The sequence below is a fragment of the Brienomyrus brachyistius genome, unplaced genomic scaffold (genome assembly GCF_023856365.1).
Source record: "Brienomyrus brachyistius isolate T26 unplaced genomic scaffold, BBRACH_0.4 scaffold90, whole genome shotgun sequence".
Classification (NCBI taxonomy): Eukaryota; Metazoa; Chordata; class Actinopteri; order Osteoglossiformes; family Mormyridae; genus Brienomyrus; species Brienomyrus brachyistius.
The window spans coordinates 712,015-737,592 of NW_026042365.1; the positions used below are offsets into that span (position 1 = coordinate 712,015).

A 25,578-nucleotide genomic window follows, 5' to 3' on the forward strand; every position below is an offset into this window, starting at 1 on the left:
CTGCCGATGTCTTAATCTGTGTAGTATATGCATGTTACACATGTTTGCATTTCTATGTGGATTCTGCCTGCCTCAGAGGAGTGGATTTACACAGAATCCCAACCCCCACCCTAAAATCACCCCCACCGAGTAATGGAACATTCCAGCGTGACGTGAAGAATTTCTTTGCTACTACATGAGTGATTATTTCTCCATGGATCATGGACACCTGACAGGGTCCCTGATCAAGCTTTTCCACCAGTACAAGTTAATAAGAATTTTTATGTACATTTTCAGGTATAATACAATATATTCATCCATTTCCTGTAGCAGCTTTAATTACTTGGGGGGCGGACCTTATCCCCGAACCTACAGGAGCAACACAGGATTAGCACTTTAATAATTCTGAATCCCCTTTGCATATTGCAGAATGACACGGAGAGAACATGCAAACTCCACACGCATGGAGCCCTGACAGAAACTCAAAGCCTGGACTGAGGGGACAGTGCCAGCCACTGCACTACACCATATAGATATTCAATTGCTTGTAAATAAACAGGCCTATTTAGGAATTAAACCAATACTAATACCCTACAATGCAGTATCATCAATGAAATATACATAGAGTAAATGAAACATTCAGTACATAGATCAGGGCTCTTCAAATCTGGACCCCGATTCCAAATCCAGGCCTTGTTTTCAGTTCCCCCTGGTAGTTACTTTAATAATTACTGATTCTGATTGGCTGGAGGTTTCACACCCAGCTCACAGGTAAAGGAAGGCTGGAAAATCAGCAGGGCTCGGCCCTTCAGGACCGTGATTTGAATAGCCCTGACAGATTCTGATATTAATCTGGCCTCAGCTGTTGCAGAAGCTCACCAATAATACATTAAGCTTAGGGATATATTTGTGTCCCTTCCAGGTTGCCAATAAGCCTGGCCGACGTTTATTTACTGAGGACAGGGATTTGAAGTATGGATGTGCAGATCGATACTCAAATATCGATTCTTTAAATTTTAATGGCTGACTTGGAGAATCATTGTAATGTTATAAACACTTTTTTAAATCTGGTAATTTAAATGTATATATTATTAAATGTATATATTATTATAGAGGGCAGGCCATGCAGGGTCGCCCATGGGGGGGGGAAGGGGAAGATTTTCAGGGACCCAGACACTAATAACTAGGGAAACTGAGCTATCGATCCCCCCAGTCAAATTTTACGGTCAGAGTTGGGCTGGATCCAAATATTGGTATCGGGGTCAGTACTTCCATCAAACTGGATCAAAAAAAGAAATCGATGGTGTTGCCAGTCCCTAATGTGTGTTTGTTGGGCTTTAAGTTGCTCGTTCGTAAAATACTGTCATATGATTGGCTGGAATTGTGTTGCCTTCTGAGATATGATAGGCTGACGCGCGCTATCAAGCAATGCCCCATATAGACAGTTTAATTCCTCAGTTTCTTAAATTTTATATGACGATAAGTGAATATTTCATTTATATTACTCAGTCCTGCACCCTGCATTATATGCAAAATAATGGGGTTCAGTCTAATTATTACATAATGCTGATAGTCTGACACTGTTTTGCAAGCTTAAATATCTTTGGAATGTTTTTTAATCAATCAGCTCCAAATAAATAGACATTATAAATACAGTAAATAAATGCATAACCTGCATTATAGCCCACAAAACACAAACTATTTTATTTTAGTTTTACTGTATATTTATGAATGTAAAAATGATAAACAGTTGATTCACTAATTCATTCTCTCTATTAATTCATAATATTGCAGCTTGAATATAGGTTGTTTGTTTTATATTTCAGCAGACAATCCTGCACAAGGCAGACGGCAGAGGAGTGTCGTCTGTATAGGTTAGAGTCGACGTCATTTTGTTGGCACCTGATCGTAATACTGCGACAAGTCTTGACCCTGTGGCGCAAAGGTAGCGCGTCTGACTCCAGATCAGAAGGTTGCGTGTTCGAATCACGTCAGGGTCACTCTTTATAGTCTGAGGCTCTGAGTCAGTGATTATAAGCTCCCCTAGTTGAGAGAATAGTAGCATCACCTTTATTAATATGAAGAAACTTTCATGACTTTGGAGTGTAATGGATAAGGCCTGTGTGCTTGTGATCAGAAGGTTGTTGGCTCAAATCTCATGCTCCATAGAAGAACCACATCTCTGTTGTGTCCATAACCCCCTAAAAATGCGCCACGGCTGCTGAATGTATGGCTGACCCCGTCCACAAAGCCGAAGCTCAGCCGTCACCCCGGGGTGTGTCTTAGCAGGATGCTATATGTGAAGAAATACTTTCCAATGTGCATGTCCTCATGCGTGTGAAAATGGCAAATAAAGCCTCATTTCACTTAATAAGACAGAAGGAATTATTAAAGTATTAAATGTTTGCCAGTGGGGTGGCATGGTGGTGCAGTGGTTAGCACTGTCGCCTCACGCCTCTGGGACCCGGATTCGAGTCTCCGCCTGGGTCACATGTGTGTGGAGTTTGCATGTTCTCCCCATGTCGTCATGGGGTTTCCTCCGGGTACTCCGGTTTCCCTGCACAGTCCAAAAACATGTTGAGGCTTTTTGGAGTTGCTAAATTGCCCATAGGTGTGCATGTGTGAGTGAATGGTGGTGGCTGGCCCCCCATCCTGGGTTGTTCCCTGCCTCGTGCCCATTGATTCCGGGATAGGCTCCGGACCCCCCGCGACCCAGTGGGATAAGCGGTTTGGAAAATGGATGGATGGATGGATGTTTGCCAGTTTCCTCTGATCGTGCATAGACATGCAGTATGGTTTGCTGACGCATGTACTGCCAGCTTTCGTGTGTGACTGCTTGTCCTGTGATGGACTGGCATCCCATCCAGGGTGTATACCAACCTTGTGCTCCTCTGGATCCCTGACCAGGAAAAAGATGGATGGATAGATGGATGGATGGATGGATGGATATTTTTCTTTTTCTGAAAATTACCCACTAGATGGCAGTACTACTGCAACGATCCATTACGTTTGTGATTTTAATAAACACTTGATGTTGTCCCTCTGTTTCAATAACACATGTACAGAAATCCTCATATTTCTATTTGTAAAATGACTGGTTTAAAATAACATATCAAGCAGAAAGAACATGCAGACAGCAGGTATTTAGAGCAGCGTTGGGACCCCGCCCCCCCCCCCAGTTTGCCCCCATCCCTGCTTCTTAATAACAAGACAGTTTGGCAAGCTAAGGCACACAAGGGACGAAACTCAGAGTTTAAACCATAAACACTGACAGATTCTTTTAATTTCTAAGTCTGATTTTATTTATTTCAAGTTGTTGATAGACAGTATACTTGTAAATTTAAAACAAATTGAATTACAGTACAATGACAGGACAAAAAACACAGAGTAACTAACATGGACATATATATGAGAATGTTTTCTTTAAATAAGTGGACAATACATGTGATTTCACCCAGACAAATTCCTCAAACGGTCTATCTTCATCGTGTTATTGTCTCGATTCTCATTCCACATGGCGTTTCACTCCTGTTTCATACTCTGCCTACAAACCAGAGAGACGAAAAGTTCCAAAGCTTTTCCACTCATGCAGCACATAAACACTGTGACCTCCCCCAGTGAACAGTCTCAGATCCCTCAATGCGGTGAATAATATCACACATTACATGGTGTGACGTTCCTCTCTGGAGGAATGACTGCTGTGGTAATAAGGAACGTGGGGGGGCAGCGTTAGGGGCAGATAAAATCCTACAGATACAAAGGGAGCAGTCTGTCCCACATTCCAAAGCTAGGCACCATATTTGCTATTCCGCATGTTTTTAAGTAAGTCCAGGTTTCAGCTCTAGGCATCTATAGCTCATGCACATAGCAAACTGTATACCAGCAACACACATACTATTATTTCAGGGAATAGCCTTCAAAACCAGCGCTATTAGCAATCAAATGATACACCTGGCTTCCTTTGTACGCTCTGAAGCGATGTTTCCCAGCCCGGTCCTCAGGGACTCCCAGACGGTCCGTGATTTTGGTCCAGCTCCCTGCCTGACGGTCCACATTTTTTTGCGCCGGGGTAGGGAGTTGGGAGGGAGCAAATCTGTGGACCGTCTGGGGGTCCCTGAGGACCGAGTTGAGAAACACCGCTACAGACTAACATACGACGAACTACACCCACCTCAAAAAAACGTGTTTGCATGCGGCCACGAAACACATTTCTCTTGAAAGGATCAGAGTAAAGCCTCGACGTTATGCTTGTTCACCCCCCCTACGTTAATCTAAGAGTGTAGACGTAAAGCGTAAATGTAAAAAAGCGGGTTTCCAGTTCCTCCGAAGACCTTTCTTCTCTCTCCATTGTCTTCCTTCACGATATCGCTGGTTGGTGGAAGCCACAATGACCATTCCTAAGAGGAGGCGAACGATATGCTGATATAGTGGTGAAACATGGCCCAGGTGCGATCCATTCACCCAGGGACATGGTCCCCTCTTCCTGTAGTCAGACGTGATACGCATGCAATGTCATTCGAACTTGTGCGCTATGTTTTTTGTATCGAGTTAAGATGTCTTGCACTGTGTCTACTGTAAATATTTGTATTCTTATTTGTATCCCTACTAGGGTCACCACCTACTCCATGCCAGGAGGGACACTATGAGCTACGACAGGGTTTCAGGTGGCGCTGTGGTTAGTGCTGCTGCCTCACAGCGAGAAGGTCCGGGGTTTGGTCCCCAGGTCGGGTGTAGGTCCTTTCTGTGTGGAGCTTGCATGGGTTTCTCTTGGGGGTGTCACAGTGTTCATTTCCTCCCACGGTCCAAAAGTGTGTATGATAGATTAACTGGTGAATCTAAGGGGGCCCTGCAAATGGGTGAGTGTCTGAGCCCTGTGGTGGGCTGGCGACTGGTTCCTGCCTGTGCTCATCGTTCCCAGTATAAGCTCTGGTGACCCCAGTTTAAGCAGTTACAGGGATGGATGGATGGATGGATAGATCTGGATTTCACATAAGCACTGAGTTCCTACTGCATGCTGATTGGTCAGTCTACTATAATCATGCATGTGTCACTAATGATAATGTGAAACAGCAAGATGAGTCTTTCAATCAAGGAAACGAAACTCATAGTATCCACCCTGATATGGATTAGGAGGGAACCCTATTATCTACACTGAGTATGTTGTGAAATGTTTATCCTGTATGTAAAATTGTTATCTCCTTTATTTTCGGCAGAGTCATGCGATGCCTTGTAACTACCGCCAATGAATTGAGTTCTGATTCTGTTAGTTTCACAATGAGGGCAGCTGAAACGCAGAGGCCGGCGGCCCACCTGCAGATTCGGGTGGAGCACTCGTAGCTGTCCCGGCAGAAGGCCCCAAGGGGCTTGCTTCCCAGGGTCCTCCACAGAGGCGTCATGCGCACTGCCCGTCTCAGTGGCCACGTGGACTCTCTGTGAGCAGGCTGCCCGCCCGTGTCTGGCCTGCCGCTGCTGGACACCTGTCACATACACAGCAGCAGAGATTCTCCTTGTGGGGAGGTGGAGACCAAAAGACCAATGCAACATCTCTAAGACTTAATGCATAGGCTACAGCCTAGGGCCCCTGCAGACATCACAGCATGTTATAAGCAGAGATGGTGTAGATAGAGTAGTTAGGGTTTAGAAAGTGCAAATCCAGATCAAGATTTAGTTTCAATCCACCAGTTGAGTTATACGTATTATACTTAACCAGGGGAGCCCAACTCCAGTCCTGGGGGGCCAGAGTCCTGCACATTTTTGGGTTTCCCCTCATTTAACACACCTGATTCATCTCCTTGTGCTAATAACCACAACTCTTGAGCTGAACCATTTATGGTGGAACAGGGAAAGAACTAAGCCACACAGGGCTCCGCCCCCCCCCCAGGGCTGCAGTTGCCCCCCTCCTGTACTTAACTACCTGGTTGGAATGACATCTTGGTCTGCATTTGCATTTTCTGCATCTGAACAGTCCGCCTCTGGATATAATGATAATGTATTAACTGTAACCCCCAGCACTGGATAACCAGCTGAATGATGGATCGGCTTATTATAAACTTCATCGTATACTCGGATTTGTATGATAAATTCAAATTCCTAAACATCAACCGCAGCTGACAGAGACCAAAAAGAAAAATGACATTTAACTGGAGTCTGCACTAAACTGCACTTTAACGAAAAGTTTGTTCTTAGAATCACACCACTGTATTCTCACAGACGTGTGCAGTGTATTACAAACGACATCAGTGAAAAACATTTGTGTCATTTCCTCCCTATTATTCACTTTTATTACTCATATTTATAGTCATAATAACAGTTGCAGTAGAATTTTTAAGATACGAGATTAATCTACTTAATCCTGAGTTAAAGAGAGGATAAACTAAACTACATTAAAGAATGCTGATAAACGATATTCCATGCATAAGAGTTTAAAGTAGAAAATGTCTCTTTACCTGATGGATAACCAGGATAAGCAGCAAGCCCAGGGCCCTGCCTGTCCTGCTGTACATCTCCGCTCGCCTCTTGCAGGAAGTCTTTCTGGAGCAGGCCATGGACATAATGGCTTACAGATGTTTCTGTGGGGGACAAGCATGGCGTTGCCTCTTTATATCCAACGTCAGCTCCACCGAGGATTCTCCTGCCCCCCTCCCCCTACACGCCGGGGTCATTCCGAACCCTCGTAGGGGGTCACGTGGGTCTAGATGCTTTCGAAGCCGACAGATGTACTTTGGTGGGTCCTGTTATGAGTCAACAGCTCTGAGCACCAAAGGCGGGAGGATAAGTTAAGGGTGGAAGCTCGGGGCCAGCAGGGACACGGAATCGGAGGCCGGCACCCGGAGCTATAGGAAGTCACTGGGATCATCACAGGCGCCACAGACGCTGGGGGATGCCACCCTGCAGAGCCCTCAGAGGCAGCACTGGACAACTGGAAACTTCCAGAATTCTTCTCCACTCTAATTAAAACTTCATATAACAATGGAAATTCTCCCATAATAAAACAGTCTTCCTTCCTCCTCACGCATGCATGTTAAGCAAAGCATTTGGTCAAATGCAAAACAGCTGGCACACATAAAGCCTTTCTTGAGGGGATACACTGTACATCTGCGAAAGACTGGCATCCCGTCCAGGGCGTACTTTAGCCCTGTGCTCCATGCTGCCTAGGATGGGCTCCAGGGACCCTCACCCCCAACAAGCCTGACTGGGATAGGTGGTTGGATGGATGGATGGATGGATGGATGGATGGAGGGTATATTTCAAAAGCGTTACTGATGACAAACAGCTCAAAAAGCAGATGAGCCAATCAGGTCTCAGAACATGTGACTCATGGACTGTGACCCAGAAGACTCAGAAGAGGACAAAAGTCATTATCCGAAAGGCAGCATTCACAGTGTTCTTGGCTTATCTGCAGAATTTTCACAACAGCCGTTAATGTCTGCGCCCTCGCTATCCTTCTTTTACTCATCAGTATGGACTTTCGTATGGGTTATACCTATTTATATATGTTTATTAACCCCCCCCCCCCAACCCGGCCGTAACCCCTAGCAGGAAGGGAGCCATTGCTAACAAATTCATGTTTGTTTAGTCACACATACAATGTACCTACCGTTAATTAATTTCCTGAATGATATTCCACTTCCAGAATATTCCATTCGTGCACCGTGCATTGTTTAAACTTGTCTGCAATATATGTTTTTATCTGTACATTTTATGTTCCTTGCCACTCTATGGACAAGGTTTTCCCCTATTATATAAAATGAAGCACATCATATCTTATGTGTACGACGTTGTGCGCCTGTAGTTTGTGTTATATTACCGAATTACTAGTGTATCTAGGTGTACAGCCCAAGGAAGAGAATAAGGATGTTTCCCTAAATGACACCATGGGTTCATGCGAGACGACGGAAACGAGGGAGCCACTCGGCAGTCTCACTGCACGAACCCTGCGATTACACTGCCTGTCGCTCAGCACGCTGTTCGTTGGAGAAGCAGCCAGCCCAAGGCGCCTCACAATGGATACGGGGCAGAGAGCGTTACTTTTCGGTTCGGTCTTCAACATCGACCGTACAAACTGAACTACATCAGTGTTTTCCAGTGCGGGTGCAGAATATAATCACCAAGGGTGCCTCTGAAATTGGCGAGCCTGCAAACCCATCACAGGTACGGAGATTGACCTCCACTGGAGGGTGGTTTGTACCCTTAGGCACAACAGCATAGGAGAGAGTTTGATATTGAGGGGGACAAAACTTAGTGTAAATATTTATAGGGGGGGAGGAATTCAAATGAAATATTTGGGGGGGTACACGTTCCCCCCCCCGCCCCGGTTCCTGTGCCCCTGCTCAGGCACCCTTGTCAACCTGTGTCTGTTTTCAATCCCATCCCCAGTCCAACGACTACATAAAGAATATAAATGTTTTTATGAACAAAAATTTAAAAAGAGAAAAACGGGACCAAGCTTTTTCTTGTTTACAGGGCGTTTGCCTAAGCTTCCAATAACCCTGCCGACTTCCAAGGAGATCAGGAACCTGCTCTCAGGATCCGCTGCATCGGTTCCCAAACTGCAGTCCCGCACACCCAAGTGCGTCTCATTTCAAAGAAAAAAAAATCTGAGTCAGAGGGCAGCAATAAATTCAGTTTAATTTACTGGAGACGTGCAGGTACATCTGTGAATGCCCTGCTCTCCCAGTTGTGATATTCAACTGGGAAAGCGATTACAACTCACACGTCACCACTGCAGCTCCTTCAAAGACCACGTACAAGTCACAGAGTTTAATTATTTGCATGTGAAATAATTCCAAATACGCAGCACAGGAATTTCACAGTGTCACTTCGGGGTTAGGCTCATAGCACAAATTTCAACATCTTTCCTCATGCGGTTGAATTTCCGAGTAGCCGGGTGGCCTGCCTGATTACCGCGGGAGCAGCCGTGACCTTTGCTGGTACTTTCCCGCTCGACCTGGAGACGCGGACGACCTTTGGCGGATCGCAGACAGACGCGACGCCCTAGTCCAGCACGTCTCGGAACATCTTTTGCGCCAGCAGGGACGCCCCCGAGCCATTGACGCTCAACGGCTGCGTTAGGTCACTGCGCAGAAAGTGCAGGATCTGTTTACGAAGGCGGGAAGCAATACTGAGAGCGGCTGGCGTGGCAGGAAGTCAGGAGGGTTACAGCAACGCGTGCGCCAGGAATTTACGAAAAACACGCATGTTGGCCACGGAGAGCAAGAGGGGGGGGAGAGGCATGTCAACAATGCTACATATGGCTGTTGGTTCTCTGCTGTAATACCTGAAAATGACAGAAATGCTAAACACTGCACAGCCAGGGTGGATGAAAGAACAGCTACAGCCTGGCAATCATCAGGGCCAAACCTCACCTCGAAAAAAAACGGAACGGTTTGTTAAACAAGATCCGATTGCCCATGCTGTCAGCCTAGGGCCCCCCCAGAGAAGTTAACCTACCCCTGCACACGACAGGAGCTTCGTAAATCTGCCGGGTCCCACGACAGTTAGGACAGATTTGAAAATGATTTGAAAGACAGCATTAGGCAAGGAATGTCTTACAGTGTAACCAGCAGAGACTGGCGAACACTGGAGGTGAATGTGAGTGGCACACATATACGGGGAAATATGGCAGGTGGTCATGTGACAGGTGCAGGGACAAAGTGCTTTGTGAGAGGCCAGCAGTCCTCAAAACCAGATAAGTAGCTTTAAAAGCATGTCTAACACCTAACTGATCTCATGAGTTAATGACCATTCCAGTAGGAGACATTCACATAAATACGCAAGCAAACAGGCCGTAATGCAGTCATAAAACTTACTTTATGCTCAATCCACACACACACATCACAAAGCTAAACTACACCAGACTCCATTAACTGGCCATTTAGGAAGGGTACAATTATCACATGTAAGCCAACCTGCTTACACAGACAGTGCGCAAAACTATTAACCAAAAAAAAAAGAAAAAAAATGTAAATACTGCTACATTTACAAAATCGCTTAGCTTAAAACTTTCCTCAGGCCTAGAGAGACCAAAATTTAATCCCCTTTGTAGCACCCTGGAGAGACTGTGTGTCAGGCCGCTAGCTACCACCAGGGGGCACTAGCGTCATGCACAGGCATCATATTCAACACGTCCATCCACATTATGGCTTTCTGGGTTGACAAAGTGCACGCAAAAAAAAAAAGAAAATGTCGATTTGCAAGCAGAGCATACAAAGTGCATAGCAGTTTTACAAAAAAATGCATTTTATTTTATTTCTTGCAATAAATCATAAAATGTGTTCGCACAGAACTATTCAATCAACAGAGCCAAGACATTTTCAGAAACACATTGCACACATCCCATAGATTACATCCCCCCCCCCACCCCCCCCACAGCAGCCAGGAGATAATATTTTTCTTTTTTTCATTTTTTTTTTTAAGCATGCATTGGGAGGGCCACTCGCGCCGACCCACAAAATGTGCAAAAAGACATGATTTTGGGGAATCAGGGGAGACGGAGGAGCAGTTTGTAACCCTGAAGTCCTACAGCTCCCTGCGTCCGATTAAAAATGAAGAAAAAAAAAAAACAATTGGAGTGACTTTCATTTAAAAAATCTTGAGGCTAAACCCATCACTCCAAAACAAGCAGATCTCCACCAGGTGCTGACAGTGGTAAAGTGCGGAATAACACACATTTCCAATCCCGTGTGCTGCCTGTCAATTTCTCCGGATCGGGACAGAGCGACACGCACTCGACCGCATTCCAGGAGGCTCCCTGCTTCTCCGTAAGTGCTCCGGTCACCGGGCGGCGCTGTCGAGCAGAGTCGAGCCCGGAAGGAGGCGAGCGAGTTTAAAACAAGAGACCCAACAGCCAATCATGGTGCAGCACAGTGGCTCCACCTCCAGGGGGGGTGGGGCCACACACCTGGCCCTGCCTCCAGCTTACCGGCACGTGCAGGACTCTGCGATCATGTCCTCATACTCCTTGTAGGTGACCGTACCATTCTTCTCCATCATGAGTACGCTGATGGGCTTATATTTGTAGGGCACGCAGGAGGGAGACGGCACCTCCACACCAGCCATCATTTCACTGATGAAATTCTGGATGATGGCGTGGTTGGGCGAGTTGTAGCCATAGTGCAAGATGCGGGGACAGTCACCCTGGCAGTAGTGGGGGTTGTAGGCATGCGGGGCAATTATCCAGTGATCCCAACCCAGGTCCCGGAAAGTGACGCGATACGAGTGCAGTTTGCACTGGTTCTTGGGGGAGGCGCTCTTGCGCACGTAATTGGGAATGTCCAAGCCGATGCTGCCTGGTTCCTTGGATCTCCGGCGCCGGGGCCACACAGACGTGAAGGATGGGGAGACCTTGGTGGGGACAGCCCAGCCTTTGGGGGCCCCGTCCTCCTCCAGGTAGAGCAACAAGGCAGGAAGTCTCAGCAGGGCCCTGGAGGAGGAGATTCCAGGCTTACCTCCCTGCCTCCATCCTTCCATCTCCAGAGGCTCGAAGAGGCTGCCCTTCACACACCAGTACCGCATAGCCAGAGTCAGGTGGCTGCCCCTCCGCGCGAGCACCTGTGGGGTGACGTCCGTCTCGGCCCACTGGTCCAGAGGCCCGAGCACCACGCTGCCCTCCAAGGGAACTCCTTGGTCAGACCCAGACCGAGACCAGATGCTGACCTCGCAGGCCACGGGCAGGCCCGATAAGGCAGAGGATCTCAGGTGGATGAAGGTGGCCCTCATCAGCCTCTCCCTGGGCAGGATCTTCAGCTCATAGTCCAACCTGTACGTGTGCTGCTGGTCTAAGATAAAACAGTACATGAGCCGTGGCTAGATGATTAAACACCCAGCAGTAAAAAGGAGTGCAATCCTGAACACGCAGCCTGTACCACGTTAATCACTCAGTATTTTAAAGTAGTACAATTCGACAAAATCACTAACTAGAAGCAATGATGTTAAGGATTTGGAACAAACAAGACCTAGTGAAATTTCAACGACTGATGACGATTCTAAACAAAGGGGAAAGAAAGTGGCTGGAGTAACTCACCGAAGGAGACGGAGGCGCGGCGCCTCTGTCCGGCGTCGGGGCGGCTCGGGCGAATCAAGCGGACCGTGTTGCAGCCAAACGCCCGAGACTGCCGGGGTCTCCCGTCCTCGTCTGCAGCTCTTCGGTACAGATTCAGCATGAACTGCAAGCCCTGATCGGCGTGCTGCTCCTTCGTCAGCGTTTTGAAATTCAGATCAGCTCCAAGGGGCAGCGGGGACGCGTCGCCGAGCCACGCCGGCGGCTTGAAAGCGGACGGCTTCGGGAACAGATGCATCAGTGCTAAAAACCGGAAAAATGTGCAATTGCCGGCAGCCTTCATGTTTAACTTCTGGAGCAAACACTTGCACCCAGAAAGGCTACCATCGTCCAAAACTCGTAAGGCCAGACATCGACGTTGCACCGGCCACCCCACGTATTGTATTTGACGGTGATGTTTTTTCTTTTTTCCTGTGACCCCAATTAACCCTCCACGTCCGCCGCCGAATTACGCTTCATGACGCCGAAGGGATGCAGTTCCGTTTGACATCCTCTTTATACGTCTTTGTTTCCTTAACATTTGTAGTGTGTGTTGGAAAAGACCGATGATGCACCCTATATTAGTATACATTCATTAACATGTATAAATATCTCCTGAGCACGCGTTATTATGGCTTATATCTTTGTATAACCCACCATTTGATGGAAAGACCGTACGTTTCTTTTAAGGTTGTTTACATGGAAAACGAAGGAATGCTCTGATCTTGCTGGCAGAGATCATTTTCTTTCTGTCCAATTACATAACAGATATTTACAAAGTTAGACCCGTAAAAAAAGAAACAGATTTATGGAATGGTTTTAATTACCACGACGGTTTATCTTGACGTGCACGTATTTGCTTTTGACATTTTGGTATGGCGAACTTAATAGAGGAATTTTCTACAAAGTCAAAATCGGTTTGAAACTTGAATTAGTTTAATAAAGCTAAATTAAAAGTGAGCTGCAGCTCTATCAAAGGCTCTCTGAACTGCACTGTTGCTCTGATTCCTGTAATTATACAGAGGAGCCCTTAATCTCAGTCTGGTGTGTCCCAGACCACTGGGTCAGTGAGCAGGGTACCTGGCAGAGACTGATGCCTGTGTGACAGGGCCTCATGCCTCCATGGGTGTTTGTGGAAGAATGCTGGGAATGTCTGTTACTCTTCTAGATGGGGGGGGGGGGCATCTCCTTTAAACTGAATATGTTTAGTGCTGTGCTGTTGGCAGTTACAGTACACGTCAATAAAATGCATTCGATCAAGGGGACCCACATTGTTTAGAATTAAGTGGCCTGTTGTCATTGCTGACACACCGCAGCACACAACAACAAAATGCATCCTCTGTATTTAACCCATATGTGACACTGTGACATAACTGGGGCAGCTAATTCAGCACCTGGGGAGCAGTGCTTGGGGGCAGTACCTTGGTCAGGGCACCTCAGTGGTGCCTTGTTGGGCGGGGATTCGAACCTGTAACCTTTCAATTACAAGTGTGCTTCCCTAACCATTAAGCCACCACTACCCACAATTACTATTTCTATTACAATTACAATTACTATTTGTTGATTTATTTAGCATATGCTTTCATCCTAAGCGACTTACAGCTGAGAAAGCATGGTCAGCCAGTCTTTGAGGCAGTTGGGGGATCAGGGGCCTCACCCAGGGGCCCGAAGGTGACATCACTCTGATGAGCCTGGATTTGAGCTGGCGCAATCACAGCATTATGGTATGATAGAGGGCATAGGTGTGTGTGCTTCTGGGATTAAAAAGAAATGAATCCTTAAATGGCACAATCTGGAAAGGAAACACATCAGGTGGCTGTGGATATTACCTGCAGCTGATATCGGGTTGAGAAACACTGGTCCAACATCATAGATATAGATGCATCATAGACATGCACTATAGATATAGATGTAGAGATCCTAGACCAGAGGTGGGGAACCTGATCTATGGAGAGCTGTTGTGTGTTTTTGGGACGACCTCTCAATCAGCCATTAATAAAACAGTCCTGGGGACCCTCTGTTATTGGCTGATTGAGAGGCCATCCCAAGAACCTGCACCCGCAGTGTTTCTTGTGAGACAGCAGGTGCCGTTGCCCCCAAATGTGCTTCGCGGCTTCGCTAAGCTCCGCTGCCTTCCCAGCCATCCGGAATGCAGAGGTTTTCTGCTGATTTCAGTGTAGGACTCTGTTCTGGCCAATGCATGCTGCTCCTTGTTATTCTCTGAAAAGCAAAATATTTGCATATTTTGATGACACGCCCATTTTCTTGTAATCAGAGAGGTCACACTGGTAGCCATGTCGAGACCAGATGATTTATTTTTGTTCTCTAGGGAAGGAACGGCTAGAATTGTTATGGTTTTGTGATGCAGCTTATAGAACAATGAGCGCTCCAAGCTTGTGAAAGCATCAGATTTTAGGGACTCACTCAGACTCACTCTGTGACTTTAAGAATTCTAGAAAATGCATACATGAATATAATCATTGCCAGGATGTCCCTCTGTGTGATAAACAAATGGGGCATTTTAATTGTCATTTTATTGCTTATCAGACCTAGTCTAGGCTTTCTGCATATGCTCCAAATATAATTAAAGTTAAGTTATTCTAGTATATAGGCTATATGTGCCTTCGGTAACAATGATATTGCTGCACGGTATCATATCGCCGTACGTGAAATATATGCGAGTTATATTGCGATATTCACAAAACAAAAAGAGATGCAATTACCACAAGTAAACCACAGCCAAACAGAACCTATTGTGTTGGCGCGCTAATAAAGTGTGCCAGATTGCTGCGAATTGCGTCAACAGACCAGTGCCAATAAATGCGATGTGATTGCTGCGCATGCGCGATGACGCTAAACCGGTGTATCGTGCAGTGCTGAGCAATGACATCACTCGCTGAAGTCAAGGAGGAAATTCAGTTAATTCGCACAGTGTTTTTTTACGTTTTTATCTCGACAGGCTAATTATAGTTGCCATAAATGTCATCCCTAAGGAAGTGGGCTGGAGTTCTGGGTAGGACAAGACAGTTAATGTCAGTTTTAACCTAGAGATGTAATATGAGTTAGTCTCCAAAAATATCGGGTGTTTGCCCCGATCCCTCTGCCGTGGCCATGCTTAGGCTCAATAAATATAACAAAAATAAAATATCTGGTACCAAAAGTTGGTTTTATTGTACGTAATATCTTTCTATTTCCAATATAACAGTAATTGAGCTTTACATTGTCTACTAAAGTGTAGTTAGCATCTGAGTTGGCAAAAGCACATATATCAGGGTTTAAGGGACTGGGTGGGGGCCATATACTCAGGATCCCAGCTGGTTCAGTCAGCTGACCTCACATTTTTTGGAGAAACGAACATAAATCACACATTAACAACATTCAACATTTTCATTAAGTTAATAGCTATAAGTATTTTTTTTGCGAATTCTAAAATGTTAATTGCACCAATCAGGGATAATCAGCGCACGGAGCCAAAATAAAATTTCACAACATGTCTGTAGAGTTACAGGCTTCCTAACAGAATGTTTTTTTCCCCACTGAAATCAACTTTTAACGGTAGGTTTATTTTACATTGGATTATTACAATTAAAAACTCCTGCTCTGTTTAATACAATTGCGTAACCGACTCCACTAATTTCAAATGCTTAAAATGACATGCTGATAGATGTGATTATATATTTACATTTTAAGTCATGTAGTATTACTATACAAAGACGATTGTTTATATTATTTAGAAAGGCAGAGTATTTGGCAAACAGAAATTCAATCCTGCACATGCAAACTGGTTATAGATGGTCGGGACGGCAGATGCATTGAGTTTAATTAATGCAGCACATTAATTTTCTCTCAAATATTTCCACTGCCAGGGAGGAGTCCGAGCAGTTATTTACTTAAGAAGAGCGCCTGAATGCGCACTGTGTTGCCTTCATGTTGATACTGAGTACAAACACACATTCATGTACAGACATAAGGCTGCATATACATACGAAGGATTGCGTTTGCGAGAGATCGCTAATGCAGATTATTTATTTAACTTTTCTTTACGTGAACGCTCTCTTCCCCCTGAAAGAGCGCTTACTATTGGCGCCGAGGGAACTCTGGTTGCAGCGGACCTCAGATGGGGAAACAATGAAACTGATGCTGCAGCAGCGGCGACCCCTCCCCCTTCCGCAATCCACATCGGACTTTTGAAGCTGATCCCCCCCCCTATTTCCCTGCCACTCAAACTCCCCGGGAGTCACGCTTCTTCCATGTAAGAGAGTGCAGAGGTATTTCCTCCCCCCCCATCCCCAGTCCTCTCCCTCGTTGTCGTCCCGGGCGAGGGTGCCTGATGGAGACGTGGGATCGCGCGGCAGACCTCCATTGACTCCGGGACAGACAGAATGGAAACGGTGGAGCAACTGGTGTCATTCCAGCATACCCAGGTCCAGCTTCAGGGAGGCGCTCCTTGGGGCTTCACGCTGAAAGGGGGGCTGGAGCACGGAGAACCGCTCATTATCACCAAAGTAAGTTGCTGCCGTTTGTTGGTTCCCGTATCGGACGCCCGCATGTGCGGGATCCCGCTCTGATCGCAGCGATCGGGATCTTGGGGCAGATCAGACCCAATGGACTCTGCTAGATCGCCAGATCTCTTTAGCATCAAAGTTATAGACGGTTTGCCGGTCACTGCTTAACTTTCGGGTGCATCGCGTCGATGATAAACATGCAATTCCGTTCATTAACTAACTTTGCATACGGATAAGTCTGAAGTATTGAACGGCGTGTATTGAGTACATGTTTAGTATATTTACTGTGTCAGCAGCAAATGGAGACGCTGGGACCTCTATGCCTCCCCGTTAGCAGGAGTTACTGTTCGGACTTGGCGTTTTTGGCTGCCATTGTCTTCAGATTTGTTAATGGCTTGTTTCCTTAAGTAAATGACCCCTATAATAGCTCAGTTTTTGAAATAGCGTCTCACGCTTTCCACTTCAGAGTCCGTAGCGGTGCTAAAACATGCACCATTAACAATCTTTAAGATAATTAATACTCGTTTGTTATGCTGCTTCCACGGGCGAGCTGTAACTACTTAAACTTCATTTTCCCCAAAATGTACAATTAATTTGTCGGACCCAAAAAGTTTTTCAGGTTTCTAGCCGTTGATTTCCCAATGAAAAAAGAATTTAAAAAAATGTCCCTTTGCTTGTCACCGGGGCTGTACCCTCACGGGTCTGCCAATTACCCTTAGCTGTAGGTAAATGTACCGTTTAGTCTAATTTAAGGTACAGATATGGACTCTGAAGAACACTTCTGTACCATTGATGGTACATTAATGTTGTTTGTACCTTTGGGATGTTCATCAGAATCAATTTCTGTACTTTAAAAGGAACAAGTACAAAGGTACAACCCCAGTGACAAGCAAAGGTACAAATTTTTACCATTTTTTCCTGAGAGTGTTCAAAGAAGCCACCGATTGGAGACATTAATTTAGGGAGTTGCCCCACGTGATAATAGACTTTCGTGAGTTTTGGCTCTAATATTTGATCTTTTCTTGTGCATCAGTCGGTGTGAACGGTTAACCCTCAGAACTGTAATGAAGTGAGCCGGCATTAAATGTGTTGAGCCTTAAGATTTCCCTACAAAACTCATACCCGTTCTTCACGTGGTGTTTTGACAACGATTTGGCGAAAGATGTTCAGTTTTTTTAAAGCTGAATTTTAAAAATAAGTTTTTATTGATCTGCGGGGGAAATGTGTCTTGCATCTATTTTTTTTGTTCTGTGTGGCACGATGTTCGGGATTACACATTAATCTGGAACTGCTTAAAGGAAGTGTTGAAATGGTAGCCTGAATTGTAGTGAAGTATATGCAAGAGGATAGCTAAATCAGTGGTGTTTGTATACAGGTTTCTAAATAATGGTTTGACAGTCGCATTCTAAGATAATATTTGATTTGATAGGGCAAATATTTGTCATGCATCAAGTGCTTGAAAATAGGCATAGTTATGGTTAAGTTCCTTATTACTTGCTGGCAGTTCACCGATACACACATTTTGCATACCAGTTGATAAATGACCCATTTGTTCTAAGAGCCCATGACATTTTGCCCCAAAGTAACCCCACAAAGGTGATTTAGGCTTCCATTTCAGCGACTGAACCTCCGCTGTTGGGCAGAGATGGGGGTTAATGATCTTAAATTTGACTTTACGGTTTCACAAGATGTTGTTGTTATCGCCGTTGAGGTGGAATGTTTGTGATGAGATGTCAGTCAGACATTCTGCCTGCCACCCTGCCAACCCTCCTGATGCATGTGCCTCACGTTCCACTGACCCCAGGTTAACACCGAGCGCTGGAGAGAAGAAGGGCTTACTTAGTCAAAGGCTACATTGACCATTTGGATCCTTCCTTTCTACTCTTGGGCTGGGGGTGTAGGAACTCCTTATGTAATTTCCTGGTGTGTGTGTGGTTGGGGGGGAGGGGGATGTTGGCCACACATCCTGTTGGCAGCCTGGGGGAATAGCAGTCCCCCTGGACCCCATGTGTGTCTTTGAATGGGCCGAAGTCAAGGTATGGGTCCCACTTTTCGGAGTTACAAAGTATGGGACCGGAAACACGTGCTGAACCACCCCCCCGGGGTCCCGTGGTTTTACCGGGTCTTATCTGATCCAAATAACTTTCACCCTTGCGCCCTGTTGTAATGGGCAGCGTTTTGGTTAATCTTTTTCCACATTTATATTGGTTATTTGAATTTTAAAAATCCGGAACTGATGCAAGTTGCTTGTAGTTTCACACATGAAGTTATTCTCACTTGTACTTCTGTTTTAGCAGTCAAACGAAATGCAATCTATGTAGAACTAGATGAGCAAAAGGCAAGGGTTAGACTCGACAGATCAGCTCCACCGTTCCTATAGACCAGTGTTTCCCAGTCCGGTCTTTGGGGATGCACATACCGGTCACTTTTTCCCTCCCAGGCAGGGAGCGCGGAGGGAGCAAAAACATGGACTGATTGCGGGTGCCCAAGAACTGGATTGGCTGGGGTCAGAACTTACGAACCCGCTTAGCATTAAGATCAGTTGCTGTATGGACGCCCTCGGGACATAGCCGACCAACTGGATCCCCCGCCACACAGCACTGGAGAAGTGTGCCGGCTTGTGCAGGTTTGACCAGTTAACCGTATATGTTTCTCAGTCCTGCTGGTTTTCATACAGAAAGTTTTCCTGTTCAGAAATTCAGAAAATTATGCACTGTGGACCTTGGACTTTACGTGACTTTTATGTAAATGAGTGGGATCTTTGCTATGGGAACTGTAATGCCTAACGCAGTCTGGAGCAGCGTTTCTCACACAGTTCCCCAGATGCTGCCCGTTGCTCCCTCCCAGCTCCCAGGGTCCAGTTTGAGAAACATCGCTGTGAAGGAGAGTCTTTCCTAACCCTGGTATAATTCTTTAGGTGGTGGCTGTGAAAGGAAATGGCTGGTTTTAAATTCGAAGAGTGCCCTTCCCCAACAGCCTGTACATTCTATTCCATGGTGTTTTCCCTCCGTTCAGGTTATTTATGTCGTCATCAACTGGTTGTTGGTTTTAGTAATTATGCTTCTCGGGTTCAGTCTCACTCCAGTAAATTGTCGTCCAGCGAGACGGCAAATCCACTTGGGTATCCCAAACTCTCCCTAAATTTAAGCCAGTGTTTATTCAGGGGAAGTTAATGTTTTAGAGAAAGCACATTTCTTATCTCGGGAATCTTAAGAGGCAGCCACGCGCGTGTGGGGGTGTGCAGTGACCAGTGACCTTGCGACTTTTCAGTGACATCAGTGACCTCCCCTCCCCACTGCCAGATTCCTGTCGGGGCGCTGTGGCTTTCGTTGGGTGTCACACGTGAACGGATCCATGTGGCTGTATGTGTGGTCGACCAAAGAGCAAACGGTGGCCTAAACAGGAAGGAGTGGGTGTTGCCCCCTGGTGGCTGGGAGGAGCAGTAGCAGACCCCTTTTCACCTTGCTTTGATAAGTGCTGGATCTCCGTTACACTCTGTTCCCTGCCTCTAGACTACGATGCTAAAGAGCAGAGAATCGTTCAGAGGTGCATTCATTTGGCTGCCACTTGTATCTGCAGCTACATACAGTTTACAAAGCGAAGTCAGGCAGCTCCTGGAGCAGTTGGAGATTAAGGGCCTAGCTCAAGGATCCAATGGTGACCTCACTCTGCTGACACTAAGATTTGAACCGACAACCTTCTGATCAACTCCACAGAGTCCCACACAGTCTCTGAGCACTAAGCTAACTGGGTGTGTCCTGGTGTAATCACTTATCACTCTCCAGGATGGGATTGGGCGGCCCCCGTGGGCGGAGGTGTCCTGCAGCTGGTCCATGACGGAAAGCTCGCCTGCCTCAATGTCTTGGCTGGATTGTGCCAGAGGACCTGGCTGGGCTGTCATTGGCTGCTCCTCAGCATGTGATTGGACGTCTCGCAATCTGGTGCCAGACATTTTAACCAAATGCCAACAGGCTCGGACGTGGCACTGAGAGGATTTAGGATCCAGGCGCCCCATCAGGTCAAAGAGGCTCCCTAAAGTGGTTTAGCCGGCCGGCGTCCGTGCTCGTCTGTTAGACCCGTCGTCCTGGAAACCGACCGTAGAGGGAGGTCGCCCGAGCGTTTCCCCCCCCGCCGGGCGTTTTCGCCAAGGGCGAGGTCGTTTCACGCTCGTTAGCGTGTGAATGCTTTAGCAGCGTGCCGTTAAAGATAGCCACGGCCGGTAGCCTCATCAGACTCTGCCTCCTGCTGTCACTGTGCTTCAGACGGCCTGATTTATCTTATTTATACGCTTTGCGGGGCCCCTTCAGCCCCGAGGCATCTGCCCCCGTCCTCTGAGGGTAAATGGTCTGTTTTACTATCGTCGTAAAAGCCAGTCAGATTACCTGATATTGTTACAGTCAGCTTGAGAGCGACGTGTTAATAACCTGACGGTATATTTATAATATGAACTGTGATATGCTGAATGAATGAATGAATGAATGAATGAATGAATGTGCAGATTCTGGGTCATTAGGGGAGATCATGGACTTGTGGAATGAGGTCAGTTGTTCAAAGGCAGAATTCTTCCTGCATAACTGAGATTCTTCCAAACGCCACTGACGATTAGTAAACTGGTATGACTTTACTTTGAAAAGAAAAAAAATGTTTTAGTTGTTATTTTTATACAATTTCTAAAAATTGAAATAAAAAAAATTAACTATTGTCCCCAGTCTATCCTGTAGACCTTTATTTTCCCAAGTTTGCCATTTTCAGAGTCGAATCCTGAATGAATAAGAGGCTGATGTCTCCCTACCCTAATTCTTTACATACCTTGGATGAAGTTCAATGGCTTCTCTTAGGTGAGTCGGTCCAAAAATGGCAGGCAGGATATGTAAAACACACATGTTTAACGTTGTTAAGCACATACACATATTTCCTTTAGAGTCCCTTTCAAAATGGACCGGGCCCTTTTCGTCGGTGAGGATTACATACTGGTGCGTTTCTTGCTGGGAGCACAGTGACATAAGCGAACTTGCGAACGGTCAAGGTAATACGCAGAGACGTCTGTGCAAACAGGATTAGTCAGCGCAGACCAGAGGGAGGCAAATGAATCGCGGAATGTGGGGGGAGAGAAAAAGAATCACTTTTCCCCAAATGTAAATTCCATCTGTGTTGTTTTAAAAAACACTAAAACAAAACCTTACTGTTAAAAGCAGTGTAGGTGTTTTTTTTTTTAGGTAGAGTCATTTCGTTCAGCTTAGATGCCTCAGTTGTTTAGACGGCCACTCTTTGGCTTCGTGGACGTGAAATCGGGGGGGACGACCCACAGTATCGAGGCCAGAAGTGGGTCACACAAGACCTGCTGTCCAATCAGAAGCCTTGCTGCTCGCTGTGGCCCCGCCCCTCAACTTTATCCTCAAGTCGCTTACAAGTTGGCTGCGATTTTCTCGCCCACTTTGACAGTGAATCGTGTCCAGATTCCTCGACGGCCAAACCCAGCCCCCTGCTGGAGGTCCGCGCCGCCGTCCAAAAGCTGAGCCCCGGTCCGCCTTGGAGCTGCCGAAATAGGGGCCCATCCTGCCTCTTCGCCTCTCCTTATACTGCCAGTAGTGGTCGGTTGCTTTCGTTAGAAGTTACACTTTGTTTTTGTGTGAGTCTATTTAAAATTAATAAGTCGTGTCTAAATGACCTTGGAATCCGTCAGTGCTTTTGGCTGTCAGTGGGGTGGCCAGGGGAGGGGGGGGTACATTTTGGATTGGAATGGTAAGGGTTAAAACAAGGTCTCAGCCGGCTGCTTTTGGGGGAGGGACGGGAGGGGGCGCCTCTGCCCCCCTGTCTTTTGTTGGGGGCGGCGTTACGGGAGCCCGTGTGTCCACTGGGGGTAACGAGCTGTCTGGAGACGGCATCTTCATTAAAGTGCGCCCGGCCGCAGAAAGAGCCACAGCTCGTCGTCCGAGTCTCCGTGGCTGTTAAATGGGGAGAAATCGGAGGGCAGGATGGAACAGAATGAGACTGGGGTTGTATGCGAGGTCTGAGGACGCGGCATGCGAGTGCAATGGGCGTTCAGGAAGTCCGTGTTAGCGACCGACAGACATGCGGAGATAGAGACCACACTGACATCCAGCGCGGAAATCAGGCTCCGCCGCCATGCATTGCAGGCGAGAAAGGATGCCGCAATTAAAACCGCATGCATATGATTCGGAGAAGCATGTTATGCATTTCAGCTGCCTTGCCAGCAATATCAATATTAAACGTAATAATCGGAAACGGCTAAACGTTCAGTTTATGTGCTAGGCTGGTTTTATCCGGCGCCCTCTGTGAAATTCGAGTCGGTCACATTGTGACATTTACGCAGTGTTTACGTTCCCCACTTTTTGCCAGCCCTGGGTGGTCTGCGCGGGGGGGGGGTATGGGACGGGACAGGCAGGTATCTGGGATGCCCCCCCGCGGATGCCCCCTCCCCCCGCTCTCAGCGTGTGCGGTCTCTCTGCTCACCGTCTGTTTACTGCCGTCCGAGTCCCGCGATGTACTCAGGATTCCCAAAACCCTCGCTCTGGTGGGAGAGCACCCCCACCCAACTCCATGCCTAATCCGTTCCACTGTATTTCTGTAACACTATGTCCTGTTAACCTGCTGGGGTGATTATGGGCCAGGGACGGAAACCAACCGCTTGATTATCATGGTCGTGGTCACAATGGCAGTAGGCTGTAGAACTCACCCCCTTCTGGCTTGTGTGTGGTGTTAACTCTGCCTTAGGGATTTGTTCCAGTTTAAGTACAGCATACTGTCTGATGGCTTGATGATCACAGCTGACGCCATGTAACTTGCTGCGATACCAGCATATCATTAAATATTTATTTATAAAAAAAGAAATTACATATTTATTGTGAAGTATTTCTACAGTCCAATAATTCTGCTTATTGCATTTTTCCTCCCAATGACTTCAGTGTGACTATTCTCTGCTGTGCTGTCATCTAACATTAAATCATAGCTGCAGGTCTTTCTTAGATGCTATTAAACACTTTGTCAGCACTCTGGACACACCTTTCTCCAGGTAATTCTTCAAAACCTAGATGAAAACTAATTTAAAAGTTTATCACCCTTATATCCCTGCTAATTTGAGATACATCCATACGTTTAATCTGGGATGGGATATGTGTCCTATGCCAATCAGTGTTACATTTAACACTTTACAGAGTGCAATGAGTGTTGTTTTTACAGTGTTAATCTTTGCGCACTCTTACAGTGCTCAAGTGACACCACAGAGTGTTAAATTTCCATGTATCCACCCATCCATCCTCTAAGCACTCAACTGGAGAAGAGTCATGGCACGAACCTAGAATTACATAGGGTAGGGGTTGGCCTACATCCTAGATGGGATGCAAGCTTGACTGTATCCTTCAGAATGCTTCAGCAGTATGTATGTCCCTAGGGCCCCTGATCGATTGGGAGGTTTCTAACGAACACAATCCCATGTGAGTGTGATGCAGCTTTAGCTGGCTGTCTCAGTGGCCGACACCCATGGAAAAACATGCCGGGAGCTGACCGCCGGCGTGCCCACGGGGAATCAGCACAGACGCACGTCTGTGTGCATGTGGGAGGCGGCTCTGTACGGGTGCCAGCTTCTGGCTCTGCCCGACACGTGATGTGGCCTCGCAGTGAGGCCTACCCCCGTCCCTCGTCACCTTTAATGACTAACGCTAAACCGTTGCAGATGTAATTAGTTCGTTTTTTTTTTTTTTAGGTTAATCGCAGGCTGCCTGGCCATCAAACCTACCTTCCTGAAAATCCAGTAAATATAACGGTTACCATCAAACCTTCAGGAGTACTAAGATCGTGGAAAATAATCGAATGATCACCTGTGAGATCTACTGGACTGATATGTATTGGACCGTTTTTACTGCTAAATAAGACAAACATTTTCTTTAAACACTTTAATAATGGCTCTTGTTAGGCAGAACCACGTTGCACAAATCCATACGATATTAACTGGAACAGCACAGCACACCGAGGGAGGAAGAGAACCCGTCAGCAGGCTTTTATGTAGCCTTTCCCAGTGACGCTAGCATCTAGGTTCTGGATCTTACAGTGCCCTCAATCATCATCAGTCCATCAATCATTCTGCCCCCTAGAGAGAACAGCAACACAGACAAAGAAATGATTCATGATAAAACTTCAGCCCCTTTCTCAAGACTGAGATGCGACAGTGTAATTCCCCTCTGCCTTTATTTTCCAGGCATTGTTATGAGGACGAAGTAGCATTGCATTGTGGGAAAACAGTGATCAAGTACTTCTTTAAAGGCACTTCATACCTCATCACTTTTCTGCAGGAGCTTTCAGTCGTGGATGAGGGGACGTGGTGTAAATTTAGTCATCGGGGGTTTGTTGTGGACAGCTGTGGTCAGTGTGCTTGTAGCCCTCATTTTTTCTGTCTAGCGTAAACTTTGCGCATCAACTACGCGTATACAAGGTAATTGACTAGGTGTCTCCAGTAGATGGCAGCGTGGACTCTCACAGATCAGCAGTGAACGACGAAAGAGAAGAGGAAGAATAGTTGATGTTGCTGTAGTACTTATGGCGTATAAGCGGTATGAAGCCGCAAGCCTAATTTTCATACTGTACAGATATTATACGGCATTTTAAAAAGCAGCACTATTTCGTCAATTTTCAATTTCGGCCTTAAAATTCGTGCAGTGGATTGGGGCACTGGCATCCTGGCTGATTTTGTCGTAAGAATTTCGGAATGCTGTCATTTACCTTATTACCGTAATACTGCTCTCAGCCTTAACTGCTAACTTTAAGACTGTTGATAAAAGTTTACCCATTTCATTACACTGCTTGCATTTGTGTTTGTTGCAATAAATCTGCCCAGTGCTGGTCTGGTGGAATATCATGGCGGCATGCATGCGCCGGCCGCGGCATGCATCTACATCCACAGCTAAATGTAGCATGAACATAAGCTGCAGCGCAGATGACTGTCTGCAGCCCGAAAGTGCATGTGGAGAGTGGAGTATGATCTGGTAATTAGTGCATAATGGGTCTGTATTATATACAGGCCTGCTGTGTGCCTTTCTCTTA

General features: G+C 46.4%; 3 protein-coding genes and 1 non-coding gene across 7 annotated transcripts in view; 2 read left to right on the forward strand and 2 right to left on the reverse strand.

The window, feature by feature from the left end:
* The first annotated feature begins 1,907 nt into the window (after window positions 1-1,907).
* Window positions 1,908-1,979, forward strand: trnaw-cca (transfer RNA tryptophan (anticodon CCA)). The gene has a single exon. It is a non-coding gene; the product is annotated as a tRNA-Trp (tRNA).
* Window positions 1,980-3,231: 1,252 nt separating this feature from the next.
* On the reverse strand, window positions 3,232-6,624 carry LOC125727196 (liver-expressed antimicrobial peptide 2-like). 2 transcript variants are annotated; one of them, XM_049003912.1, is made up of 3 exons: window positions 6,426-6,624; window positions 5,290-5,456; window positions 3,232-4,462 (listed from the first exon to the last, which is right to left on the reverse strand). In XM_049003912.1, exons 1-3 carry the CDS (start codon window positions 6,528-6,530, stop codon window positions 4,246-4,248), a joined length of 489 nt encoding a protein of 162 aa, XP_048859869.1. In that variant the 5' UTR covers window positions 6,531-6,624; the 3' UTR covers window positions 3,232-4,245. The 2 variants fall into 2 exon arrangements, with proteins under 2 accessions (XP_048859869.1, XP_048859870.1); XM_049003913.1 differs by having other exon boundaries at window positions 3,232-4,376; window positions 6,426-6,571.
* A 3,720-nt stretch (window positions 6,625-10,344) lies between these two features.
* Window positions 10,345-12,515, reverse strand: bmp15 (bone morphogenetic protein 15). The gene is made up of 2 exons (XM_049003911.1): window positions 12,002-12,515; window positions 10,345-11,756 (listed from the first exon to the last, which is right to left on the reverse strand). Exons 1-2 carry the CDS (start codon window positions 12,318-12,320, stop codon window positions 10,897-10,899), a joined length of 1,179 nt encoding a protein of 392 aa, XP_048859868.1. The 5' UTR covers window positions 12,321-12,515; the 3' UTR covers window positions 10,345-10,896.
* A 3,727-nt stretch (window positions 12,516-16,242) lies between these two features.
* Window positions 16,243-25,578, forward strand: part of LOC125727194 (protein Shroom4-like) — a 33,952-nt gene continuing 24,616 nt past the window's right edge. For all 3 annotated transcript variants that reach the window (XM_049003907.1, XM_049003908.1, XM_049003910.1), the window contains exon 1: window positions 16,243-16,521. In XM_049003907.1, the coding sequence (XP_048859864.1) occupies window positions 16,399-16,521 (123 nt within the window). In that variant the 5' untranslated portion in view covers window positions 16,243-16,398. The remainder of the gene's footprint in view (window positions 16,522-25,578) is intronic.